This window comes from Sus scrofa, chromosome 13, assembly GCF_000003025.6.
Source record: "Sus scrofa isolate TJ Tabasco breed Duroc chromosome 13, Sscrofa11.1, whole genome shotgun sequence".
NCBI lineage: Eukaryota > Metazoa > Chordata > Mammalia > Artiodactyla > Suidae > Sus > Sus scrofa.
In genome coordinates, this window is record NC_010455.5 from 30421740 (window position 1) to 30449340 (window position 27601).

General features: G+C 41.3%; 1 protein-coding gene and 1 pseudogene across 1 annotated transcript in view; one reads left to right on the plus strand and one right to left on the minus strand.

The window, feature by feature from the left end:
- Window positions 1-27601, minus strand: part of SMARCC1 (SWI/SNF related, matrix associated, actin dependent regulator of chromatin subfamily c member 1) — a 166292-nt gene that overhangs the window by 11761 nt on the left and 126930 nt on the right. The window contains 2 exon segments of the mRNA XM_021068731.1: window positions 9494-9755; window positions 23739-23873. Of these exon segments, the coding sequence (XP_020924390.1) occupies window positions 9494-9755; window positions 23739-23873 (397 nt within the window).
- On the plus strand, window positions 26830-27311 carry NDUFA4 (NADH dehydrogenase (ubiquinone) 1 alpha subcomplex, 4, 9kDa; annotated as a pseudogene).

A 27601-nucleotide genomic window follows, 5' to 3' on the forward strand; every position in this document is an offset into this window, starting at 1 on the left:
ATGCTCAACATCACTGATTATAAGAGAAATGCAAATCAGAACTACCATGAGATACCACCTCACACCAGTCAGAATGGCCATCATTAATAAATCCACAAATAACAAATGCTGGAGGGGGTGTGGAGAAAAGGGAACCCTCCTGCACTGTTGGTGGGAATGTAAACTGGTACAGCCACTATGGAGAACAGTTTGGAGATACCTTAGAAATCTATACATAGAACTTCCATATGACCCAACAATCCCACTCTTGGGCATCTATCCGGACAAAGATCTACTTAAAAGAGACATATGCACCCGCATGTTCATTGCAGCACTATTCACAATAGCCAGGACATGGAAACAACCTAAATGTCCATGACAGATGATTGGATTAGGAAGGTGTGGTATATATACACAATGGAATACTACTCAGCCATAAAAAAGAATGACATAATGCCATTTGCAGCAACATGGATGGAACTAGAGAATCTCATAGTGAGTGAAATGAGCCAGAAAGACAAAGACAAATACCATACGATATCACTTATAACTGGAATCTAATATCCAGCACAAATGAACATCTCCTCAGAAAAGAAAATCATGGACTTGGAGAAGAGACTTGTGGCTGCCTGATGGGAGGGGGAGGGAGTGGGAGGGATCGGCAGCTTGGGCTTATCAGACACAACTTAGAATAGATTTACAAGGAGATCCTGCTGAATAGCATTGAGAACTTTGTCTAGATACTCATGTTGCAACAGAACAAAGGGTGGGGAAAAAAAATGTAATTGTAGGAGTTCCTGTCGTGGCGCAGTGGTTAACGAATCCGACTAGGAACCATGAGGTTGCGGGTTCGGTCCCTGCCCTTGCTCAGTGGGTTAACGATCCGGCGTTGCCATGAGCTGTGGTGTAAGTTGCAGACGTGGCTCGGATCCCGCGTTGCTGTGGCTCTGGTGTAGGCTGGTGGCTACAGCTCCGATTCAACCCCTAGCCTGGGAACCTCCATATGCCGCGGGAGCGGCCCAAGAAATAGCAACAACAACAACCAAAAGACAAAAGACAAAAGACAAAAAAAAAAAAAAAAAAAAAAAGTAATTGTAATGTATACATGTAAGGGTAACTTGATCCCCTTGCTGTACAGTGGGAAAAAAAAACAAAACAAAACACTACCTGTTCAGTGGCAGTGGCCCATTTACCTATTTCCCCATATCTCCATGGCAACATACTGGGACAGAATAGCTTTTGCTATAACCCCAAGGCTATAAGCCCAAGCGCTAGAAAAACCTTCCCTTTCTCTTGCTACAAATCCTGAAGCCTTCTGTAAAACAAAGTTGTTCTATACTCCTGTCACAAACGGAGCCATAAAGTCACTGGGAAATTCGTGTTCAAGGTATGAGAGGGCAATGACACTTTGGGAGGGGGGCAGCAAAAAGGAAAAACGACAGGAAAAACAGTTTACTTCTACTTCTGGGACTTGCACAAACATTTCTCAGGAAAGCAAGAAGCACTAAGAGTGGGGCCAAGTCTCTGTGACACCCAGAGGTATGCCTAGGGATGTGACTGAATGTTGGAGTTTTTGGGGCCTGCCACTTGCCAGGCAATGACAGTTATCTCATAGAATCCTCCAGGTTATTAGGAAAACTGCACCATTTATAGGCCAGGCTTGAAGATAAGGAAACTAAGTCTCGGAGAGTCTATGTAATTTGGTCCAAAGTTACAAGTAATTTCAGATTGAGCTGAGACTCAAACCCAAGCCTGTCTGACCTTGATGGTCATTATTCCTTCCTTCGCATCAAGGACCTTGTTTTAAAGCTGATTAATTTTTTTCTTTTTTTTTTTTTGTCTTTTCGCCATTTCTTGGGCCGCTCCTGCGGCATATGGAGGTTCCCAGGTTAGGGGTCCAATCAGAGCTGTAGCCACTGGCTACGCCAGAGCCACAGCAACGCGGGATCCGAGTCCTGTCTGCAACCTACACCACAGCTCACGGCAACGCCAGATCCTTAACCCACTGAGCAAGGGCAGGGACCGAACCCGCAACCTCATGGTTCCCAGTCAGATTCGTTAACCACTGCACCACGACGGGAACTCCTGATTAAAAAAAATTTTTTTTTAGATTATATTTTTTTATTTTTTAGGTCCGTACCTGCGGCATATGGAGGTTCCCAGGCTAGGGGTCCAATAGGAGCTGCAGCTGCAATGCTGGATCCTTAACCCACTGAGAGAGGCCAGATGGTTAAGGATCCAGCATTGACGTGAGCTGTGGTATAGATCACAGCCTCAGCTTGGATCCCGAGTTGTTGTGGCTTTGGCTGTAGGCTGGTGGCTGCAGTTCCGATTTGACCCCTAGCCTGGGAACCTTTTTATGCTAGGGGTGCAGCCCTAAAACAAACAAACAAACAAACAAAAAAACCACTCTGCGTGGACCCTAGTCAGATTCCTTTCTGCTAAGCCACGAAAAGAACTCTGTGGGCACTCCCTTAAAGCTGATTTCTAAAGACCCAATTTGAAATTGGGTAGAATTTAAGAGGACTAAGAAGAAAACAAAATCCATGCCCTAGAAGTCAAACCCTGCTCTTTTGAAATCTAAATGTCTTGGGTTTTCTAGTTTCTGATAGAAATCTCTCACACCTTTTAAATGAATGACACTGAAAGCATTTTCATAATTCTTACTAAACATGAAGAAATCTGGCCCATACATACCTGAAATGCACAGAAGCAGACCCCACCAAACAAAATAAAGGATGTGTTATGTATTTTCCACTAAAAAAAAAAAAAAAAATTCGGGTGTTTCCTTCCCTAGTAGAGGGAGGTGAGAAAGAGCTGTGGCTTCAGAATAGCAGTATCAAAGCATAACTGGGAGTCTGACCTATATACAAGCTTAGAAAAAAAAAATGGAAAAAAAAAAAAAAAAAAACCCACCAAAACTCAGCAGGCATCTGAAGCCTCAAATACGGAAAGCTCTGCTAAAATTAGGCTTTGCCTAGTGGAAAAATCCCCCACACTCAGGTTTATTGGATCTTCTAAAGCGTTACAGTCTTTACACCTAATGGAGTATTATTTAAAGTTTTATTTTTATTCTTTGGGGTGGGAGAGGCAGGTGGGTAAAGAATACGAAACTAGGAATAGAAACCTGAATTTCCAATCTCCAGCACGTTTCACTGCTGTTTCTAACCATCCACAGCGCATTTTCTGGCTGAGTCCCCTGGAGAACGGAAATAACACAATCAGGGCCAAGTGAGGGGAAGCCCAGGCTCCTGGGAGACTGCTTCTCCCGAAACAGCTTCCGGGGGGCGCCTGCGACAGACGCTCTTTGTTGCAGACTGGGGCCTCACTGTTCTCTTTGAAAGGGTAACCTGCTACTCCGGAAAGTGGCACGGCAGCCTTGTTATCACATGATGCAAGCAGGACCAAAGGCACCGCAGATAATACAAACTTGGCTGATGTGATGAGCTAGTTCTTTTCCCTTTTCAGTGTGGGGCTCTGAGCTGGGGAGTGGGAGGGAGAAGGAGAAGCTGGGAAGTGAGGATTGGTTGTAATTCTTTCCTAACTACTACTTCCCACAGAGAGGACCATGTAAGTGGGTCTAACTTGGGGGCTTAAAACCAAAATGTCTTCTTGAACAACCAGTATTTTACTAGTTGATGCAAAATGTTCTAGTTTTATCATTAAAACATCTCTACTATCCCTAAGTTCTCATCAAATCAGATCGATTCCCATTCTGATTTTTTAGGCACTTCTAAAAATTCTTACTTTTTTTTTTTTTTTTTTTTGTCTTTTTGCCATTTCTTGGGCTGCTCCCGCAGCATAAGGAGGTTCCCAGGCTAGGGGGTCTAATCCAAGCTGCAGCAGCCGGCCTATGCCAGAGCCACAGCAATGCAGGATCCGAGCCGTGTCTGCAACCTACACCACAGCTCACGGCAACGCCGGATCGTTAACCCACTGAGCAAGGGCAGGGACCGAACCCGCAACCTCATGGTTCCTAGTCAGATTCGTTAACCACTGAGCCATGATGGGAACTCCCTAAAAATTCTTAGACTATTAATGAAGAAACCATAAATATATTTAAATTAACATGTACTTCTCTCTCTGCTTTTCACACAGAGACACATAACAAAGCCTATGCCAATGCAAGCAGCTCACTCCGGATCCATGAGGCAAGAATACTCAAGAGTGCCTCATTGTCTATAAAACGCCAAGGGGAGGGCAAGGCTTACACTACACTTACTAGATTTTTGTCATTTCCTTTTGACTCAACTCACTGATAGGTAATCCTCCTTTAAATATATTTGGCCAACCGTTCTTCCACATCCATGGGATCTGCATCTGTGGATATGGAAAGTCAACTATATTCACTGTACCATGTCATTTTATACAAGGGACTTGAGCATCTGTTGATTTTGGTATCCATGAAGGCTCCTGGAACCAATCCCTGGTAGATACTGAGTGATGACTGACTGTGTGCCAAGGGCCCTGTAGGAGACGCCCTGCATTCAATGCTGTGCTCCTTGCTCAATATAAGCAGCACAATCAAGAACACCTAAGGAAACAGCAGCACCACCAACAGAGCACTCTCCTTGGTTCCCCATGTGTGGTCACAGATACAATGGTCCAGTGTGTGGGCAAGGGATATCATCCATGCATGTGCTCAAGAACCCGTGGCTGTCATGACTATTCACCTTGTGCCCTTTGGAATGGCAGTCTTACAGGCAGAACTAGTAAGGCTTTAAATCAGGATTCACCTCATGAAATCACACTGTTTTCCTAGTTAGGAGTAGGACCAAATGACAGCCCAGGAAGAGAGATAGCAGCATACAGATGCTACTCTTTCTATAAAATTCTAAGCATCTGAATGAATTAAAGGAGTGGGAAAGTGAGGACTGCAGAGGTACAAACTAAATGACAGAACTGAGGAAGGAACGATCCTGTGTTGTGAGCTTAGCAGATTTCTAAGATTATCCCCACAAATATCATTTAGATCATGGAACAAGTCTCATAATAGCAGTAAATCCCACAACTGCAGTTTAATAGATTGCATGTGGGGTGTTCCTTTTGTGGCTCAGCAGGTTAAGAACCAGACACATCTCTGTGAGGACACAGGTTCAATCACTGGCCTCGCTGAGTGGGTTAAGGACCCAGTGTTGCCACAAGCTGTGTTAGGTTACAGATGGACTCAGATTCAGTGTTGCAGTGGCTGTGGCATAGGCATGCAGCTGCAGCTCTGATTCGACCAATAGCTGGGAATGTCTATATGCTGCAGGTGTGGCGGGAAAAGAAAGGAAAGGAAAAAAAAAACAACCAAAAACAGTGTGTGGAGTTCCCGTCGTGGCACAGTGGTTAACGAATCCGACTAGGAACCATGAGGTTGCGGGTTCGGTCCCTGCCCTTGCTCAGTGGGTTAAGGATCTGGCGTTGCCGTGAGCTGTGGTGTAGGTTGCAGACGCGGCTCGGATCCCATGTTGCTACGGCTCTGGCGTAGGCCAGTGGCTACAGCTCTGATTGGACCCCTAGCCTGGGAACCTCCATATGCCTCGGGAGCGGCCCAAAGAAATAGCAAAAGGACAAAAAAAACAAAAAGCAAAAAACAAAAGAGTGTATGAGAGACAGAGAAAAAATGCTTTTTAATGAAAGTCAACCTAGCCCCATTTTTGAGTCAAGTCAATAAATACTAATACCTAAACATGATTTGGACTGTAAATTAAAACAATCATGTTGGTAGTTGGCAGATCATAGTTTTTTCAGTCACAGCTTCCCTGGGCAAATATGCCTGGTTATTTCTGTCATTTGAGGTTTAGTCATGTTGGGATCTTCTCAGCCTTCCGAGTGTCTCTCAATATTTCTCCCAGCTCATTTCTACATGCCGTGGCTAGAGAACTTGCATCCTACACCAGAGAGCACCAACTTTGGCTCTGGGAGGCATTTGGAATGTTACCATAAAGTACTCATAAAAATCATACAGGAAGACTGCTATAAGAGTAATATAATACACAGCACACAGCCATATATCCTGCCTTCTAGGAAGGGATGGAATACTGGGACAGGGAAAGGGATGATGAAATTAAAGGTAACATTTTAGGTTTTAATGATGTTAGTAGTTAAGTTTGAAAGTTTTCTGAGGTCAACTTCCAAGGTGGTTCAAATTTGGTAAATAGCTGACAACTTGAGAGGGCACCATGGATGATTTTGAGCATGAAAAATAATGTCCATAAGAGAGTGAAACACATAAAAATACAAAAAAAAAAAAAGATATAAAGCACAATATTAAAAAAATACACACACAACAGAAAAAAAAACCCTTATTTGGTCACCTTTAGAGACTGTGGGGTTTGCTTCAAGGAGGAAAACCCATTATTCAGGTAACTGATAAAGGGAAAGAATGAAGCATTTATTCAGCTTTTCCTGTAAGGACTCATTTTCAGGATAAATAAATAATTAGTAAACAAAAGTTTTTTTTTTTTTTAAATAAAACAGTCACTGCTAATAAGTGCAGAAAAAATATAAATAAATAAATCAATAAATAAATTTAGAAGTCTTACCATTTTGCAACACTTGATGAAAAAACCTGATATAGGAAGCCATTCGGAACAGTGGGTAAAACCTTTAGCAAGTCTAATTGGGAGCTATGTAACAGATAGTCAGCCTAACAACACCAGAACCACTGACCAATCTTGATATCACAAAGAGAGAACTGACATTACAGGAAAAATGCCCATGCCCCCAAATGTGAACCTGAACCTGCTAAAATATCCATTACCACCCTCTGGTTTATTTATGGGAGATGCTGGGAGGGAGGAGAGGCAGGGAGAGGGACATGTGAAATGACATATGCACCTTGAGTGCCCTTTTGGGCACAGCCATAGGCAGAAAACCCTGATTTCTTTAACACATGAATGGCATTTAAAAAAAGGCAAAAAAGGGAGGGTGAATTGTTAACATATTAAAATAAATTGAAGAGGAAGTTCCTGTGTGGCACACCAGAAAACTGCAGATCCCTGGCCTGGGAACTTCCACATGTCCCAAGTGTGGCTGAAAAATAAAAATAAAGTAGATGGAAGAAAACTATCAGCAAATTCAAACAAACGAAACTTTTTTTTTTTTTTTTTTGTCTTTTTAGAGTCAAGCCCCTGGCATATGGAGGTTCCCAAGCTAGGGGTCGAATTGGAGCTACAGCTGCCAGACTACAACAGAGCCACAGCAACGCAAGATCCAAGCTGCACCTGTGACCTACTCCATAGCTCGTGGCAACACTGGATCCTTAACTCACTGAGTGAGGCCAGAGATCGAACCCTCAACCTCATGGTTCCTTGTTGGATTTGCTTCTGCTGAGCCACAACAGGAACTCCCAAATGAAAACATTTAAAGACATTTAACGTCCAAATCAGAAGAAGGAAACAGATATCCAAAGACAGGAAGCATAGAGGGCCCCAAATAAGTTGAAACCAAACAGACCTATACCAAGATATATTACAACAAAAATGGCAAAAGTTTAAGATAAGGAGAGGATTCTAGAGGCAGCAAGAGAAAAACAAAGAGTTGATTGTAAGAACCCCCATAAGTACCTTAGAAAACTAAATATATAACTACCATATGACCTAGCAATCCCACTCCTGTGCATATACCCAAACAAAACTTTCACTGAAAAAGATACATGCAAAACATATGTTCACTGCAGCACTATACAAGTAGCCAAGACATGAAAACAACCTAAATGCCCACTGACAGATGAATGGATTAAGAATATGTGGTATATATACACAATGGACTACTACTCATCCATTAAAAAGAACAAAATAATGCCATTTTCAGCAACATGGATGGAACTCTCATACTAAGTGAAGTAAGTCAGAAAGAGAAAGACAAATACCACATGATATCACTTATATCTGAAATCCAACATACAGCACAAATGAACCTTTCCACAGAAAAGAAACAAACTCATGGACATGGAGAACAGACTTGTGGTTGCCAAGGGGGAGGTGGAGGGAGTGGGATGGACTGGGAGTCTGGGGTTAGTAGATGCGAACTACTGCATTTGGAGTGGATAAGCAATAAGATCCTGCTGTAGAGCACAGGGAACTATATCTAGTCATTTGTGATGGAACAGGATGGAGGCTAACATAAGAAAAAGAATGTATATGTGTATATATATATACATGTATATATGTATATATATATACATGTATATATATATACGTATATATATATGTATATATATATATATATATGTATATATATATATGTATGACTGGGTCACTTTGCTGTACAGCAGAAATTGACAGAACAATGTAAATCAACTATAATAGAAACAATAAAAACCTTAAAAAAAAAAAAACCTGTTAGGCTATCAGCTGATTTTTCTATAGAAACACTATAGGCCAAAAGAGAGTGGTAAGATATATACAAAGTTCTAAAGGGGAAAATCCTAAGAAAAGGGCATTACACTCGTCAATATATATACTCTCAATATAGGAGCACCCAAATACATAAAACAAATACTAACCGACAAAAAAGGAGACACTGATGGGAATACAGTAACAGTAGGAGACTTTAACATCCCACTCACATCAATGGGCAGATCTTCTAGACAGAAAATCAATAAGGTAACAGAGATCCTAAATGACACAATAGAATAGTGAGACTTCACTGATATTTTTAGGACATTACATCCAAAAAACCCAGAATATACAGTCTTTTCAAGTGCACATGGAACATTCTCAAGGACTGACCACATACTGGGGCACAAAACTAAGCTCAACGAATTTAAGAGTACAGAAATTATTTCAAGCACATTCTCTGCCCACAATGGCATGAAAACTAGAAATCAACTACAGGAAAAGGTAAAATATTGATAATTTTGAAGCTGTTCAGTAGGTATCTGGAGGGTTATTACACTATTTTCTCTACTTTTGTCTGTACCAGAAGATTTCCACAGCAAAAAGTGAAAAATGGCAGAAAGGGTGATTATTGCTGAAGCTGCAGCTTAAGAGTTCACTGTATTATTCTTTTTGCATATGTCTATCTTTGAAAATATCTATTTTTAAAAAAAGTGTAGAGTTGGGGTTCCCTCTGTAGTGCAATGGGATTGGTGGCATCTTGGAAGCACTGGTACGCAGCTTAGATCCCTGGCCCAGCGGTTAAGGATCTGGTATTGCTATAATTGGGGTTTAGATACGACCCCTGGCCTGGGAACTCCATATACTGCAGGGTGGGCAAAAAAGGGGGGGGGGGAAAGGAAAGAAAAAGTGTAGACAATCCAAGGATGAGTTTTTAAGGAACTTGGGGATACACTACTGACCTATACAAGAAAAGGCATCATGCTAAGAAGAACCTAGAAAGAGAAAATGGCAGGCATTATGTGGTCTTGGTTATAAAACCATTTCATTTGCCTACAATTTCCTGGATGACAATGGATATTCTGAACTATCTCAGTTAGAAGTCACCAACACTGTGGTTTGCCCCTTTGATGCTCTGTACCAAGGTACAACCCCACCTTATACTGTGAGCAAGGCCTTCTTCTCACCTGGCTGTGGTGGATGGGGTGGCGGCATCTGGTGGTGCATTAGAGGGTAGGGAGGGGGCTGCTGATGAGGCATCATGCCAGGGTGCCCTGCTGCTCCAAGTGGTGGCAAGCCAGGTCCTCCTGAGTGCTGGTGTGCCTGTTGAGGGTTCTGCCCATGCTGCTGCTGTTCCATTTGCTGTCGGGCTCGCAACTCAGCGTATTTCAGCTGTTCCATGTGGAAATTCTGGCGTTCAGTAAGCAACTGCTGCCTCTGTTGTTCTAACTATTAAGGAAAGAAAGGGGAAGATAAATGATATCACGGAGAGGCTCTCAGGATTGGATGCCAAGGCAGGACATTAACATGATGCCTAAATTCCCCACACCTCATCAGTTACACAGCCACCTCGCCTCCTGCAACAATCAGTGCGAGAAAAAGGCATTATTTCTTGACTAGCATGAAGTCAAGTTCTTCTCTATGTTAAATACAGTTCTGCCTTTCCTTGTAACTGTCACCCAGTGGGGGCTACTGGACCCAGAACAAATGTAATTCCCTTTGTTTGGCAGGCATGTAGATATTTAAAAAATAGTTTCTTCAACTGCCTTACTCTTCCCCAGGTACAACAAGTCTCTCTTTTCCTTTTAATAGTCCCTCAGATACTAATATTTTAGTCCAACCAACATTTCCAGGTGCTCTCTTCTGTATGTGATTCTTTTGGTTTCTATTTTAGAATGTGACACCTGAGTTAAGTCTTCTGGATGAGTGGGCGTGGCCTTAGATGCAAAAATACACATTTTCTATATAGAACTTTGGCAGTGCCACTGTAAATCTTAGCTTCTAAGTACCCAAAATTATACTGGGTGACATATTCACAGCATATATTAGATGCCTAAATAAAAATCTGCATGAATCGTTGTTTGAAGACTATAAGCAAGATAATTTTTCTGGGACCCAAATTAAAATACAGAGAAAAGGAGTTCCCGTCGTGGTGCAGTGGTTAACGAATCCGACTAGGAACCATGAGGTTGCGGGTTCGGTCCCTGCCCTTGCTCAGTGGGTTAACGATCCGGCGTTGCCGTGAGCTGTGGTGTAGGTTGCAGACGTGGCTCGGATCCCGCGTTGCTGTGGCTCTGGCGTAGGCCGGTGGCTACAGCTCCGATTCGACCCCTAGCCTGGGAACCTCCATATGCTGCGGGAGCGGCCCAAGAAATAGCAACAACAACAACAACAACAAAGACAAAAGACAAAAAAAAAAATACAGAGAAATAATTAATTTATGTGCCAGGGAATTCAGAAACCACCTGCCTGGCAGTAATCAGAAAAATGGAGCCCACCATAAATGCTATCAAAATTAACTGAAACCCAGGGTTGACAAAGAAAATTAACTTGAGTATAAAGGAAAATAAAAACAGAGTTCTAGAAGATAGTAGTATAAAGATCATAAGGAAGGTTAGCAGCACTATTTCTCTTCTATAATGTTCTATCCCACCATTTGAAAGCAAGATCTTACTCATGGGGAGGCATTCCTACAGCAGTCAGAAGGAACTGAGCAGTTAAAATGCAGCTAATCTAAAATGAGATGTGCTGTAAATGTAAAATACAGGCTGAATTTTGAAGACTTAGTATGAAAAAAATAATTTCCCATATTGATTACATGTTAAAATAATATTGTATGCTTATATTTGCTTAAATAAATTATTACAATTTTATTACTTTTTAAATGTGGGTACTAGAAAATTTTAAATTACATATACGGTTCACAGTGTATTTCTGTTGGAGAGCACTAGTCCAAGGCATTTGGTAAATTAAGGAAATGTAACATTTTAGCTCTTGGGAGTAGCCAGTTCTACAGATAAACACTGCATACTATCCTTAGCAAAATCTAGATGGAATATGCATGAGAATTAGCTCAGAATCTGGGCTCTTAGCAGACAGCTGCTTAGGGAAAGGTCCCTTGGAACCTAGTGAGAAGCATCACTAGCTATTAGGAAGTGGCAAGTGGGGAATGTCAAGTTGGACTGGGTCTGGGAAGATAAGCCATGGACATAGTAGAGAGACAAGACGGATAGCCAGGTGAGGAGGAGAGCAAACAGAGCAGATGGTAAAGCTTATGTCCTGGGTGTTGGTTAGATGGCTAACAGAGTGTCCCTTGGGAGAAGGAGACCTGAAAGGAACACTTTTGTGTGTAGTTGAGGGTTATCAGGACAGAGAAGGCACGGTGCTACCATAGTCCTACAGACTGGCATGGGCTCTTCACTTTCTATGGCTAACTTGAAGAGGCTAAAGACTGGCTCATCTTATCTTTTTTTTTTCAAAACGAGAGGAGAGCTACAAGATGTAAATAGCAAGAGAATCCTCTGGAAGTCCAGCTCTGCAAGATGACTAATCAGTGAGATAGCGTAAGTAAGAAGCAGACTAAAAGAAAAGGAATCTAAATAATCTAACCATTAGTCTTGGGTTTTGCTTTCTTCCAATTATTCTTTCCAGGAAATTTAGCACTTTGCTGAGGTTAGACTTAAACAGATTGCCAGAAAAGAACCTCAACCTATGTTCTTATTGAATCGCTAATGGTCTGGAGAGCTTGGCTGAAGTCCTGTAAGAACTATAGAATATAGATCAAAATCTGCTTATATTTTATTTCAACCTATGCCATAGTTGCAGCAATGCTGGATCCTTCAACCTACTGTGCCCGGCCAGACTGAACCTGCACCTCCTCAGCAACATGAGCCACTGCAGTTGAATTTTAACTCACTGTGCCACAGCAAGAACTTCTCAAAAGATCTGCTTTTTAAAAAGTTGAACTGGGAATTCCCATTGTGGCACAGTGGAAACAAATCTGACTAGTAATCATGAGGATGTGGGTTCAATTCCTGGCCTGGTCCAGTGGGTTATGGATCCTGTTTTGCTGTGGCTATGGTATACGCTAGCAGCCATAGCTCCATCTCGATCCCTAGCCTGGGGACTTCCATATGTCTCAGGTATGGCCCTAAAAAGCAAAATAAATAAATAAATAAATAAATAAATAAATAAATAAATAAATAAAATAAAATAAAATGCTGAACCATTACTGGAGGAAGATTTTGTGTCTCTCAAGGGAATTTTTTTTTTTTTTAAACCAATCCATCCTTTCTTTGGTAACTGACTTTCTCATCAAGGTGTTAATCTTGGAAAAAAAAAAATCTGCCCTATTTTCCTTGTCTACAAATGAACTAACTTCAATAATAATTTCTTCTTGAGCTTCATTTGTTATTTCAAAACACAGAAGGTAATTAAAAGTAATCTGAAAAATTTTAAAGGATATAATTAAATATACACACACATACTCTAAAAAGAACCCAGTTTAGGAACTCCCATCAGGGCTCAGTGGAAATGCATCTGACTAGCATCCATGAGGACGAAGGTTTGATCCCTGGCCTCACTCAGTGGGTTAAGGATCAGGCATTGCCATGAGCTGTGATGCAGGTCACAGATGCAGCTTGGATCCCGAGTTGCAGTGGCTGTGGTATAAGCCAGTGGCTACAGCTCCGATTCAACCCCTAGCCCAGGAACCTCCATATGCTGTGGGTGTGGCCCTAAAACAAACAAACAAACCCATTTTAAGCTTGAGATCCACTGTGGAATAATAGGTCCTCTGGAGTGAAAGCAATGTCCAGACAGTAGGTCAATTACCTGACTCCAGGAGGACACTTCTGCTTTAGAGCACATGCAATAGAGCTTATAGTCACAATCTGCCCCCCCAAAATAAATACCTCTCTTTTATGGATTCCTATTGTTATTGAATCCAAATGAAGACTGCATTCACTTTTGTGGCAATCGAACGTTAATGTGAACTGCGAATTTTTGAGGAGAGTCTGATAATACTGAGCAAACGTGAAATTCATGAAGCCATTGACCCAGTGATTCTACATCTGGAAATCAAAACTGTATGTGTGTATCACTAAATTTTTTCCCCCTCATTTTTTAGCCGCCCTGTGGTATATGGAGCCAAAGATTAGACCTGAACTACAGCTGCAGCAACGCTGGATCCTTTAATCCACTGTGCTGGGCTGAGGACTGAACCTATGTCCTGGTGCTAAAGAAATGCTGCCTATACCGTTGCACCACAGCAGGAACTCCTAAAGTATTATTTTTGATGTAAGGTTATGTCTGAGATACACAAGTAAAAACATAACAAAAAAGTGGCAACAATATTTATAACTAGTCAATTATATTAAAAAAGTAAACCCTTTGTGTCCATGCATAAACATTGTGTGCACACTGAAAATGTTTTGGAAGACACAAAACTATTAACAGTGATTATTGCTAGGAATGAAATTGAGGATAGAAGACACTTTTTAATTTATTCACTTATCACTTGAAAAAAACTTTCATCACACAATGACCTTTGTAATCACAAAATAGCCAAATTGCCCAAGTTATTACATGCTTCAGATAACGTGGTATTCTTCTCTCTTCTATTTCTGAGGACTATATATAAAGTCCCAATAGCTAAACCCAACAGTGTAAACTGTTCAAGTAAATAGGGCATTGATGAATCTGTTCACTTTCTTTCAAGGATCCAATCTGGCTCTAGGGAACCCAGTTCCATACAAAGCTGCCTGTGGCCACGATCTGAAGACACCCCCATCCTCCACTGCATTCAAACCCTGCCTTCCTCTTCCCCTTCACTCCCATACTGTGTGTGTATAAAGTAGTCGAATCCAAGCGGAACTGGAACATAACAAGGGCACTTTTCTACACCAAGACCCCAAATGCACACACAGCTGCAAGTGCAGCTGAAATTCACACAGAGCTCTTCTCCCAATTTCATCTGCATAAAACAGGGAGGGGTGAGAAAGAGTAAAAGGAGGTGGGGGCTCAAAAATCCATTTACCCTGCCGAGGGCTTGAAATATCAGCTGAGTCTTGAAGCCTCTGACTACTTGGCCTCGGAACTGAAGTAAATAAACACACCTTTCTTTGAAAGGTTTTATGTCAGTTGCCAGACATCTACTTAAATTAAAAAACCAGACATATTCATTCCTTCTTAAACCTCTGGAAAAACAAATAACATAACTCTTATCTTTCTGCCTCTACCTGTGCTTTTGGAGGCGGAAACCTAAAGGAAAGTCTGCACAATAGTTGTGACTGGTCATTGTTTCTTTGTAATGTGCCTGCTGCCTGAGGCCACATCTATTTTGACTCAGAAGTAAACCTGCTAAATATAGCTTTCTTAATCTCAAATAAAACTACCCATAACAGAGTTCCCGCTGTCGAGCAGCAATTTAAGAATCAAACTGCAGAGGCAAGGGTTAGATCCTGGGCCCAGCATAGTCGGTTAAAGGATCCAGCACTTGGAGTTCCTGTTGTGGCGCAGTGGTTAACGAACCCGACTAGGAACCATGAGGTTGCGGGTTCGGTCCCTGGCCTTTCTCAGTGGGTCAACGATCCGGCACACGGCATTGCCGTGAGCTGTGGTGTAGGTCTCAGACGCAGCTCGGATTCCGCGTTGCTGTGGCTCTGGCGTAGGCTGGCAGCTACAGCTCCGACTGGACCCCTAGCCTGGGAACCTCCATATGCTGTGGGAGTGGCCCAAGAAATGGCAAAAAGACAAAAATAAATAAATAAATAAAAAATAAAGGATCCAGCACTGCCACAGCTGCAGCACAGATTCAGTCCCTGGCGTGGGAACTTCGATATACCCTGTGTTTGGCCATTATAACAAAACAACTTGTAACATCATGGTGCACATCTAACAAGAGAGTCAATAATTTGACAGGCAGTACTGAGGTGAATTACTATGAACAAGCAGAAAACAACATTAAAAAGAATTCTTCTGGGGAAGTATGAAGTTAACTTTCTATTCTTGTTCCTTAATTTGCTGTAACGTACAACAAACCTTTCTAAAATCACATCCTATTGGCAATACCTTTAAACTCTACCCAGAACTTGACCATTGATCTTCACTTCCATGCCTACCGCCACCATCTCATGTAGATTATCTTAACAGCCTCCTTCCCAGTCTCCCCTTTTCTAACTCTGCAACCTTTAAATTTATTCTCTATAAACAGCAGATAGACTGATCCCCACTTAAATGTAAGGAAGATCACACTAGCACTTTGCATGTATTCCACATTTTAATCAGAGTAAAAGGAAAGTACTGGGAATTCTGTGGCCAGGAGGACATTATCTCTGACTTTATCCTCTTATCTCCTCCTGCTCACCCAGGCCCCAACCCACTCACCTACTCCTCAGTTCCCAACATGACAGTCATGATTCTGCCTCAGAGGCTCTAGCTGGCTGTTTCCAGGGCTTAGACACATTCACCAAATTATCAGTTTCTCAATAGGGCCTAATCAGATGATAAAACTTAGAACTGAAATCCAGACCTTGCCCTTCCCAATTTTATCTCCCAGCCCATAACATATAGTATGTATACACACACATTAACTATGCATACATATGCACACGTAGCATATAACATCTAACATCTTACTTAAGCTCTACTAAGGCAAAGAGTTTTGCGGGGTTTTATTCACTAGTGTATCCTCAGCACCTAATATGCCTAGAACAATGTAGGTGCTTAATAAACATTTGCCAAATGAACCAAGGACCTTAATCCATTGCCTATGCTGTGAAAGCCATCAGCTCTGGGTAGGCTGCCTCTTCAGTCTCCTCCACAATCATGCCCTTTTCTTCACATTTGTGGATTTGGGCTTTTTTACAGCTCAGATCAGTCCTTTCTCTACTAGTAAGCTTTCCTTAATCATCTCAGCCAACCATGGCCTCCCCTTTACTAAATTTAAATATTCCCATTATCTTTGGGTCAATGTCACCGAGTCTGGGTTTCTCAGATTTCAGTTTCCTACTGTCTCTCTTTTCTGAAGGTAAACAATTTCTATGCCTAGCCAAATGAAGTCCAAAAACTATAGATGAGATCAGCTCACGGATCTATTCATGATGGCCTCAAAGTTTTGTTTCATTCAGGTAGGACCCAGACGCTCCAGTTCTCCCCAATCTCCAAGAGCCCGTATCTAACCTGCTCTCTTGACTGACATGTACTATCTGCTTGGTATGGAAGGATGTTGTTGGGCAGAGCCCTAAGTGCCAGTTCAGCATCCTTGCCTCAACTGGAGTCAATAGTTTTTTATTATGTCATTTCCTGGACATATTTTGTACATTCCTTAACTGCCTCCCTCTAATATTAGTACTTTATGAGAAGGCTGAAACAACCGCTACTGAGCTTTAATTACAGCTGTATTCATAGTGTCTATAAAAGATATTAAATTGTTATATATTCTTATTCTTAATTACTAAACATGTTAAGATTTAAGCTAATTTTAAGTTATTAGAAAAAGAAACTTCATATCTGACTCTGAAAGGCTAACAAAAGATTTTTGAAGTCTATTGCTACGTAAACAAAACCAAATGTTTAATTAAAAAAAGTATGTCCTACTCAGCCATCAAAAAGAGCGAAATAATGCCATTTGCAGCAACATGGATGCAAAATTAGGTTCTCATACTAAGTGAAGTAAGTCACAAAGAGAAAGACAAATACCATATGATATGTTATATGTAGAATCTAAAAAAATAGCACAAATGAACCTATCCACAGAACAGAAACAGACTCACAGACATAGAGAAGAGAGAACGTGTGATTGCCCAGGGGAAGGAGGGAGGGAATGGGGTGGACTGGGAGTTTGGGATTAGTGGATGCAAACTATTACATTTAGAATGTAAGCAATGAGGTCCTCTTGTATAGCACAGGGAACTATATATCCTGTTTCTTGTAATAAAACATGATGGAGGATAATGTGGGAAAGAGAATACATACACATGTGTGACTGAGACACTACAGCAGAAAATGACACAACATAAATCAACCATACTTTAGTTAAAAAAAATTAAAAGCATGTCCTGAAGGTACTGCTTACTGGGTAAAAATGATCAGGATCACACCCTGCAGTGAACTGGGGCAGTGTGGTAGGCAGCACATCAGACAATGGGTCAGAACACTCGATTCCTGGCTGACCTGATTACCTTCCGTAATTTCAACTTTCCTAAGTCATAACAGAGGGATAAAACCTTACTTATTTCAGAGTCTGTAAGTTAAAATGGTTCGTTTCTTTGTAAATTATAACGTCATAGATTAAAAACACACAACAAACAGGTTTTAGACTTGGCCCTGTCATTTATGAACTGTGTGATCTGAGTGAGGTACATGGAATGTACCCTATTCAAGCTCAGTCTCCTCGTCTATGAGGAGGGTTAACAAGAAAGGGCCTCATGTTCCCATCCAGCATTACTGCTGGATTCTTGTCTGAGGAAACTGAAAGCAATCAGCATATTCTTGCTAATGGCTTCCTCACAGTTTTTGAGAGATTAGCTCAGCACAGTGACTGGCCCAATAAATGTTCATAAAGCCAACAAAGGTAATTTAATATATAGTTGTTGATGACCAGTGTGCATAAAGGGAGCCATAAATATTTATTGCACACTTACTCTGTGTTCTAGGCAGTGGGCCAGGCACATGCCATAGTTCTCTCAATCCCCACAAATTTCCTGTGAGGAAAGGAAATCATCAGTAGGAAAATAGCCATAGCTCTGCTTGCTAACAGGGAAGGACCAGATAACTATTGCTGGGATGGAGAAAAATAGGTTATGCCTTGTACATGAAATGAACAGAAGCCAGGAGTTCCCATTGTAGCTCAGTGCTGAGAAACCTGCCTAGTATCCATGAGGACAGAGGTTCAATCCCTGGCCTCGCTCAGTGGGTTAGGGATATGAAGTTTCTGTGAGCTTTGTGTAGGTCACAGGCGCTGCTCAGATCCTGTGTTGCTGTGGCTGTGGTGTAGGTTGGCAGGTACAGTTCCAACTTGACCCCTAGCCTGGGAACTTCCGTATACCACAGGAACAGCCCTAAAAAGACCAAAAAATATAAAACATAAAATAAAAACAAAGAAAAGAAATGAATGGAAGCCGTTATAAAGATTGTAAGACTTTTTTTTGTTTTTTGTTTTTTTGGCTTTTTAGGGCTGCACCCCTGGCATATGGAGGTTCCCAGGCTAGGGGTTGTATTGGAGCTGCGGCCGCTTATACCACTGCCATAGCAACCCCAGATCCGAGCTGCGTCTGCGACCTACAACACAGCTCACGGCAACGCAGGATCCGTAACCCACTGAGCAAGACCAGGGATCGAACCTGCGTCCTCATGGATGCCAGTCAGATTTGTTTCCAATGAGCCACGACAGAAACTCCCTGTAGGACTTTTTGGATATTGTGAGAGTGAGCCTCCAAGTGGTCCCCAATGATTCCACTTGCTAATATTTATGCTTTTCCCCCTGAACCCTGTCCACCCACAGCCCCACCCAATTGTAGAACCAAGGCTGGGCCATGGGACTGAAAGAATACAGCAGAAGTGAAAGGATGTGACTGTCAGGTTTAGGTTATAAAAGACCCTGTGGCTTCTGTTTTGGGTGCTCTTTCGTGTTCTTGCTCTTTTTAGTCACTTGCTCTGAGAGAAGCCACTTTATGAGGAGCATTATGGAAAGGCCCACGTGGCAAGGAACTGAAGCCTCCTGATAAGAACAGAATGAACAAGTTTGGAGGTACACCCTCCAGCCCAGCTGAACCTTAAGAAGACTGCAACCTCATGAGAGACCCTGAGACCAAACCCCCCAGGAAAGCTGCTCTCAGATAACAGGTGAGATACTGTTTTCAGTCACTGCTTTGGGGTAATATTTTACACAGTAATAACTAATACAATCATGCAACTGACATACAATGTCTACAGCTAGGGACTATCTTGTACAATTAATTTCCCCGCATTAAATGCTAATTAAGAAAAAGCAGGCCAATTCAGAATGGAGAGACAATAAGCCCCTACTATATAGCACCGGGAGCTGTATTTAATCCCCAGAGATAAACCATGATGGAAAATGTTACACACATAGAAGAATTTATATATACATGATTGAGTCACTTTGCTATACAGCAGAAATTGGCACATTATAAATCAACTATATTTTAATTTAAAAATTAAAAAAAAAAAAAGGAAAAAGAAAAGGCAAGCCAACCACCAAGGAATTTTAGAAGAGCAAACTTCTGTGATGAAAAAAGATTCAGTAGAATGTTTTCCCACATTTCTGATTGCTCTTTTATTTACAAAATATCCTGGGAGTTCCTGTTATGGCTCTGTGGGAACGAACCTATTATCCATGAGGACGCAGGTTCTATCTCTGGCCTCTCTCAGTGGGTTAAGGATCCAGTGTTGCTGTGAGCTGTGGTGTAGGTTGCAGACAAAGCTCGTTTCTGACTTTGCTGTGGTAGTGGCACAGGCCAGCAGTGGTAGCTCCGATTCGACCCCTAGCCTGGGAACCTCCATATGCCACGAATGTGACCCTAAAAAGCAAAAAAAAAAACAAAAAACAAAAAAGAAAGAAAGAAAAACTAACAGGAGTTCCTGTTGTGGCTCAGTGGTTAAAGAACTCAACTAGTATCCATGAGTATCTGTTGTCACTCAGTGGGTTAAGGATCTGGTGTTGCCATGAGCTGTGGTGTATGTATGTCACAGACACAGCTCGGATCCCTTGTTACCGTAGCTGTGGTGTAGGCCGGTGGCTACAGCTCCGATTAGACCCCTAGCCTGAGAACTTCCATATGACTCAGCTGTGGCCCTAAAGAGCAAAAACTAACAGAAAAAAATAGATTCAAGTTAAGAAAAACACAGTTGACTTAAATAATCTGAGATAAATAACTATTAAAAATTCACAGCATAAAAGTAACTTTAGAAAGGCCAAGAGCCATTACACACTGCCCCCGAATGTCTGAAAACCAATGGAGATAACTGCGAAGGGGGTAAGGGCTCTATTTCAGGGGCAGAAGGTTCCCCTAGGGTTTTTGTTTTGTTTTGTTTTGTTTGTTTTTTTTGTTTTTGGTCTTTTTGCTATTTCTTGGGCTGCTCCCACGGCATATGGAGGTTCCCAGGCTAGGGGTCGAATCGGAGCTGTAGCCACCGGCCTACGCCAGAGCCACAGCAACTCAGGATCAGAGCTGCGTCTGCAACCTACACCACAGCTCACAGCAACGCCGGATCGTTAACCTACTGAGAAAGGCCAGGGATCGAACCCGCAACCTCATGGTTCCTAATCAGGTTCGTTAACCACTGCGCCACGACGGGAACCCCCACCCAGGGGTTTTAAAAGAGTGAGGGATCGACAAGTCCACCCTCTGAGAAGAAAATGACTTAGAGCTGAGAAAAGAGCCCCATGACAACCTCGACATAGTTCTATTAAGTGCCCAGTCAAAAGTCATAATAATTTTCCAGGCTAAACATTAGTTCTGCTTTATGAATGACAGCAAGGCACCTAAGACTGCTAGTGGGAACTACACAATCATCATTTGAATTCTCATGTGCCAATATATTACATAGCCCCCTATTATCGCAAGTACCCTAAAAAAACACAAAACAATCAAACAAACAAAACTACCAAATGACAAAAGGGCAGCTTATTAGGATAAGATAAACACAAATAATCATTCATCCAAACTTCAGCTTACCTGGAGATGTTTTCTCTAGCACCCTCTCCCTCTCTGCATCTTCCAGGTGGACAGGTATGTTCCCACAGGACTACTGAACACACTATATTATCACTTGTTTTCTTGACTGTCTTCTCCACTAAACTAAAATAAGGCCCCCAAAGGTAAACTTTCCTTTCTACTTTCCCAGCTTCTGACATTGATATTGGCATATGTCCATTCAACAGACACTTAAACAAGAGTCTATGATGTGCCAGTTCTGTGTGAACAAAGATGCTTAACAAATTCTGTCCTCAAAGAGTATATGCACTCTGGTATGGGAGGCAGAAGCATGAACCAACAATTACAATATAGTAAGTAAGTGCTCTGTTAGGCTGCCACTGTAGCAAACAGGGCAGGCATGTCACCCACAGCAGGGCTGAGGGATGTAGAAGATCATCAAGAGTAGGAAAAAAGGGCCTTGCTGTTTGAGGAGTAAGATGCACACAGGTGGCAGACAACCTGGCTATGAAGGCAGCCTGCAAGGTGTGATGTACTGAGGCATAGATGGTGCAGAGAGGGTGATGGAGATGAGAATGGGGTGGCCAGTAGCTTTTAGGGCAGAAGAGGGACAGTGATGCGGGAAGTAAATTACAGGGCTAGGGAACTGGGGAAGGGACAGCATAGGGCGTGGGTAGAATAATTAGTGGAGCAGCCTCTCTTTCCTCGTGGAGCCAGAATGCCCTTGTTAAATAGCAGAATAGGTCTTAGGACAAAATGAAAATGAGCTGCTGTGACAGTTACTGAGCTACTCATCATGAAAAATTTGCCAGAGGACTTGCTTGGATTGACCCCTAAGAAACAGTTTAACAATGCAAACAGATCCCTAAAATTTAAACTCTTCTGGAATAGTTTAACCTTAAGGTTATATCATTTAGGGATATTAATATCTGGCATCCTGATAAAAAAACTGAAAATCAGAAAAAGTCCTAACTTAACCCTCAAATTTAGTCAAATTGTTTAGAAAGTCATCAATTCCTTTTCAAGTCAACTTATTAAAAAAAAAATTGTTTTTTGGCTGCACCTGCGGCACATGGAAGTTCCCAAGGCATGGACTGAAACTGAGCCACAGCAGTAACACACATCACAGCTGGGCCACCAGGGAACTCCATTTAAAAATAAGTTTCTTGGAGTTCACATTGTGGCTCAGCAGTTAACGAACAAGACTAGTATCCATGAAGATGCAGGTTTGATCCCTGGCCTTGCTCAGTGGGTTAAGGATCCGCCATTGCCGTGAGCTGTGGTGTAGGCCAGAAGCTGTAGCTTCGATTCCACCCCTAGCCTGGGAACCTAAGGAAAAGAAAAAAAAAAAACCTCCGAAGAACTTAATCTCTGTTCTCTCCCCAAATTCTCTTTATAACCAAATGTTCCCTGCATCTATGTTTGTTACTTTTTGTGGCTTCCTTCCTCATTTTTGGCCCCTTTTGTAATTCTTTTAGTCCTATTTAGGCCACATCCTTATATCAAATCTACAAGCTCCAGAAAATGCTGCTTAGGAGTGCTCTGCTAGGTCTGGTTCCACCTGTCCTTCCCCATACAGGAGAAGGAAGGTAACAAACAGGTTATAAAATAAGTTGTGAATCTAACAGAGAATAGAACTGTGGTTGCCAATGGGGTAGGGAAGGATGGATTGGAAGTCTGGGATTAGCAGATGCAAACCACTGTATATAGAATGGATAAACGACAAGTCCTACTGTATAGCACAGGGAACTATATTCAATATACCATGATAATCTATGAAAGAGAAAATGAATATGAAAAAGAGAGTGAACATGAGTATATATATATATATATATATATGTGTGTGTGTGTGTGTGTATATATAACACACGTTTTTAAAAACTGAGTCACTCTGCTGTATACCAAAAACTAACACACACTGTAAATCAACTATACCTCAATAAAATAAATTTTATTTATTCATTTATTTATTTATTTTACGGGCACACCAGAGCATATGGAGGTTCTCCAATTGGAGCTGTAGCTACCGGCCTACAACACAGCCACAGCCACAGCCATGCAAGATCTAAGTCTCATTTGTGATCTACACCACAGCTCTTGACAACAATGGAACCTTAACCCACTGAGCAAGGCCAGGGATCGAACCTGCATCCTCATGGATACCAGTCAGATTCGCTTCCACTGAGCCATGATGGGAACTCCAATTAAAAAAAAAAAAAAAAAAAAAAAAAAAAGTCTAAGATCCCTGCTGTATAGCACTGGGAACTATGTCTGGTCACTTGTGATGGAGCATGATAATGTGAGAAAAAATGTATGCATGTATGTGTGACTGGGTCGCCTTGCTGTGCAATAGAATATTGACAGAACACTGTAAATCAGCTATAATGGAAAAAATAAAAATCATTATAAAAAAGAAAAAAGATTGATATATTATATGAGATTAAAAAAAAGTCTAGGATCCAACTTTTGTAGAAGAAAGAATTAGACTACCTTCACATAGATAAAAAACCAAGAGGTATAAGAGGCTGAGGTTTAGATAATTACTCTCAGAATGTGAAAAAAGGTTCCTTTTATTTATCACCAATGGCTGATAATCCTTTTGATACGATAGAGGATGGTTGAGAAAAGGTTAGATGGTGGCCATGGACACCAACAAGCTAAAGGACACCATTTATTTTATTCAGCTTGTATTTTATGAAAGGTGGTCAGAATTTAATTGTCAAAAAGTCACTATAAAATTCCAAGTACTTACAGCTTCTTTCTCTCTGTCCATGATGGTTTCCAGCTCCTCAAAATGTCGAAGTTTGATCTCCAGTTTCTTCATTTGTGTTTCCACCAGGAGAGCTACTAGAGACTTGATCTTTCTCTCTTCCACGGCAGCCAGGTGCTAAGGGCAAAAATATCATTCAAAATATTTAGGTAAACATTTGCCTAAAAAACAGTAAGAAAACGCTGAAGTTGCTCTTCAAATTATGTAATTAAGAATGGTGCCCTAGCCCTCAAAAAGACAAAAAAAAAAAAGAAAAAAGAAAAAAAAAGAATGGTGCCCTTGATGCCCCTTTTGTAAGTTTCTTCCATTTATTTAAATTTATTTATTTTTTGACCACACTTGCGGGACACAAAAATTCCCGGGCCAGGGATCAAACCCACGCCACAGTTGTGACCTGCACCATAACCATGACAATGCCAGATCCTTAACCTGCTGCACCACAAGAGAACTTCCTTATTTCAACTTAAAATAACTGTCTATGCCTAAATTTCTGGTACTTATAAATACAAATCAGTCCTGTTAGTAGACTGAAAGGAAACTAATCTACTCTCTTTAAAAAGCCCTCCAAGGAAGAATCAGGGCCCTGATGGGCAAGGAGGAGGACACAGATGGTATGGAGGGAACTTCCCTATCTACTACCCTCTTGCCTCCCACCCTCACCCTGTAACGTTGTCCTTCCCTCCCTATGAATTGTCCAGAGGCAGGCAAACAATGGTCTCCCTCAACACCCAACATCCAGAGAGGGTACAAGACGGTACAATACAGGAATTACTCTGGAAGAATGGGCCACTCCCCTACACAGGGCTGATGATCAGTCACTCCTGTTTCCTACCAACTCAGCGGCACACAGAGGAAGATATCACATTACTCCAGGAGGATGAGGATCCCACATTTGACAAAGATCCTGACTACCTGCAAGGGATCAATTATACCTTCTTCAGACACTATCTAAGAGCTTACACCAATGAACTAGCAATACTATATTGCAATCACTTTTATTGTATCTATTGAATTTATGTGCTTATCTTGCTTCTACACAAAGTTTTGAGAAATAACATCAAATGGCTGTCTTATTGATTTCTGTGTTTCTAATATAATCACTATTTCTAATATAATCTCTGTGTTTCTAATATAGGCTTTTGGGAGCTCAACTGGTATAAAACACTTATTTTTCATTCTTTATAGTTGATAAAGACAAATATAGTTTTGGAGTTCCTCTTGCAGCCCAATGGATTGAGGATCTGGTGTTGTCACTGCAGCGACTTGGCTTGCTACTGTGGCGGGTTTGATTCCTGGTTTGGGAACCTCCACATGATGCAGGCATGGCCAAAAAAAGAAAAATATAGTTTTATACCTATGGAGACCAAATGCAGGAAGATTCAGAAGTGTAAGCAAAAGACTTTATGAAAAAATCTACAGCTATTAATGGTCATGCTCACCTCCCTAAACTACATTACACTGGATGAAATACATCAAAATTTAAATAAAGATTACGTGATTCTAAGCCTGCTATCATTGATAGCATTACGCAATTTTATATTTCTGAGTAAGAAATTTACGCACATGATAAAAAACTAAAGTTTACAAGGTGTCAAAAAGTAAGTCTCCCTCTCCTTTGGGTCTTCTCCTTTGTATGACACAAATATTATCAAGTTTAAAGGTTGTTTGTTTGTTTCTATTTAATGAGAATGTGACTCCTACATTCTGCTGGCTTTGGGAGAAAAAGTTCTACTTTCTTAATTTGGGGACAACCCCAAGTATTATCAAATAAATATGTCAAAATATTTCCCCTCAAAACTGAAGATCATGAGTTTTCAGATAGAAAGAGATTACCAAGTAAGAAAATAAACATTAAAAAAAGATCAAGTAAAGGAGTTCCTGTTGTGGCTCAGCAGGTTTAGAACCCCGCTAGTATCCATGAGGATGTGGGTTCCATCCCCGGTCTCGCTCAGTGGGTTAAGAATCTGAGCGAGGCATAGGTTGCAAATGTGGCTCAAATCCTGCATTGCTGTTGCTGTGGCTGTGGCATAGGCGGGGCAGCTGTGGCTCTGATTCAACCCCTAGCCTGGGAATTTCCATATGCCTTCCATATGGGCATAAAAAGAAAATAAATTACCAAATTAAATTTTTAAAAAAAGATCAAGTAAGAAAATAAACATGAAAAAAAGATCCACAGCAAGCAGAGTTCCTGTTGTGGTTCAGTGGTTAACGAACCTGACTAGCATCCATGACACGGGTTCAACCCCTGGTCTCGCTCAGTGGGTTAAGGATCTGACATTGCCATGAGCTGTGGTGTAGGTCACAGATGTGGCTCAGATCCCGCACTGCTGTGGCTCTGGTATAGGCTGGCGGCTGCAGCTCCAATTCAACCCCTAGCCTGGGAACCTTCACATGCCGAAGGTGCAGCCCTGAAAAGACCAAAAAAAAAAAAAAAAAAAAAAAAAAAATACCATCAAGGAGGTGAAAACATGGAGTTCTCACTGTAGTACAGTGGGTTGAGAATCCAACTGCAGTGGCCTGGTTTGTTGAGGAAGCACAGGTTCAATCCCCAGCCTGGCAGAGTGGGTTGAGGGATTCTACATTGGTGACTTTGGCACAGGTCATGGCCTGGGAACTTCCTATGTGCTGCAGGTGCAGCCATATAAAAAAAGAAAAGAGAAGAAGAAAAGAAGGTGAAAACATCACCTACAGACTATGAGAAAATATTTGCAAATCATGTGTGACAAGAGACTGTATTTAGATACACGGATGGCAGATGCCTGAAACACTTCAAACATAAGCTAGTCACTTTCTCAAAATACTAAGCAAATGTTGAAGATGCAGAGGATGGGGGAGGCCAAGGAGTTAGATATAAGGAAAGGAATTCCTGAAAACTTCCTTTTGAGATGATGAAGACTCAAAAGTTCTGGAAAGTCACACCCAAGGAACAGGATGGTCCACAAATTGTCATCTAGCTTTACCCTCTCAATTCTACTAATACCACAAAGGAAGGCTGAATCATACATGTAGATTATATCATCATAGGGAGCATCTAAATCTTTATACAGCATTCAAACAAAAAAGAAGATCCAGCAGACACTGCTTCGTCCCTGGCCTTGCAGGTTAATCTTCTTTGCCATCTAGGCTCATGAGGCCTCTGTTGCTACCATGCTCCGACAGATTCTCAATCAGGCCAAGAAGCATCCTAGCTTAATCCCTCTCTTTGTATTTATTGGTGCAGGAGGTTCTGGAACAGTACTGTATGTCACGTGCCTGGCATTGTTCAATCCAGATGTCAGTTGGGACAGGAAGAATAATCCAGAACCGTGGAGTAAACTCGGTCCTAATGATCAATACAAGTTCTTTGCAGTGAATGTAGATTACAGCACAATGAAGAAAGAAGGTGCAGATTTCTAAATGAAATGTTTCACTATAAAGCTACTTAGAATGAAGGTCTTCTAGAAGCCAATTTTCCACTTAACCAGGAAATATTTCCCCTCTAAATGCATGAAATCACGTTGTATTGTGTTGGGGTTTACACTGATTAATAAATAATCTGAAACTTGAAAAAAAAAATCCACAAAAGACTCAGACACTAGACTGAGCAGGCAAGGACTTTAAAATATGCATCGTCACTATGCTCTAGAAAATCGTAAGGAAAACATGGATAAAAAAGAATTTCAAAAGCAATCTAGAATTGATAATACATAAGAACCAATGTACACACAACTGAAAATATGACTAAAAATATTACTGAAATAAATATCTAAATGACTAGGTTTAAAAGCAGAAGACTTGACTAGTGAACAGAAAAATAGGTCAACAAAGAGAAGGAGAGAAAAAGAATAAAAAAGAAAACCAGAATC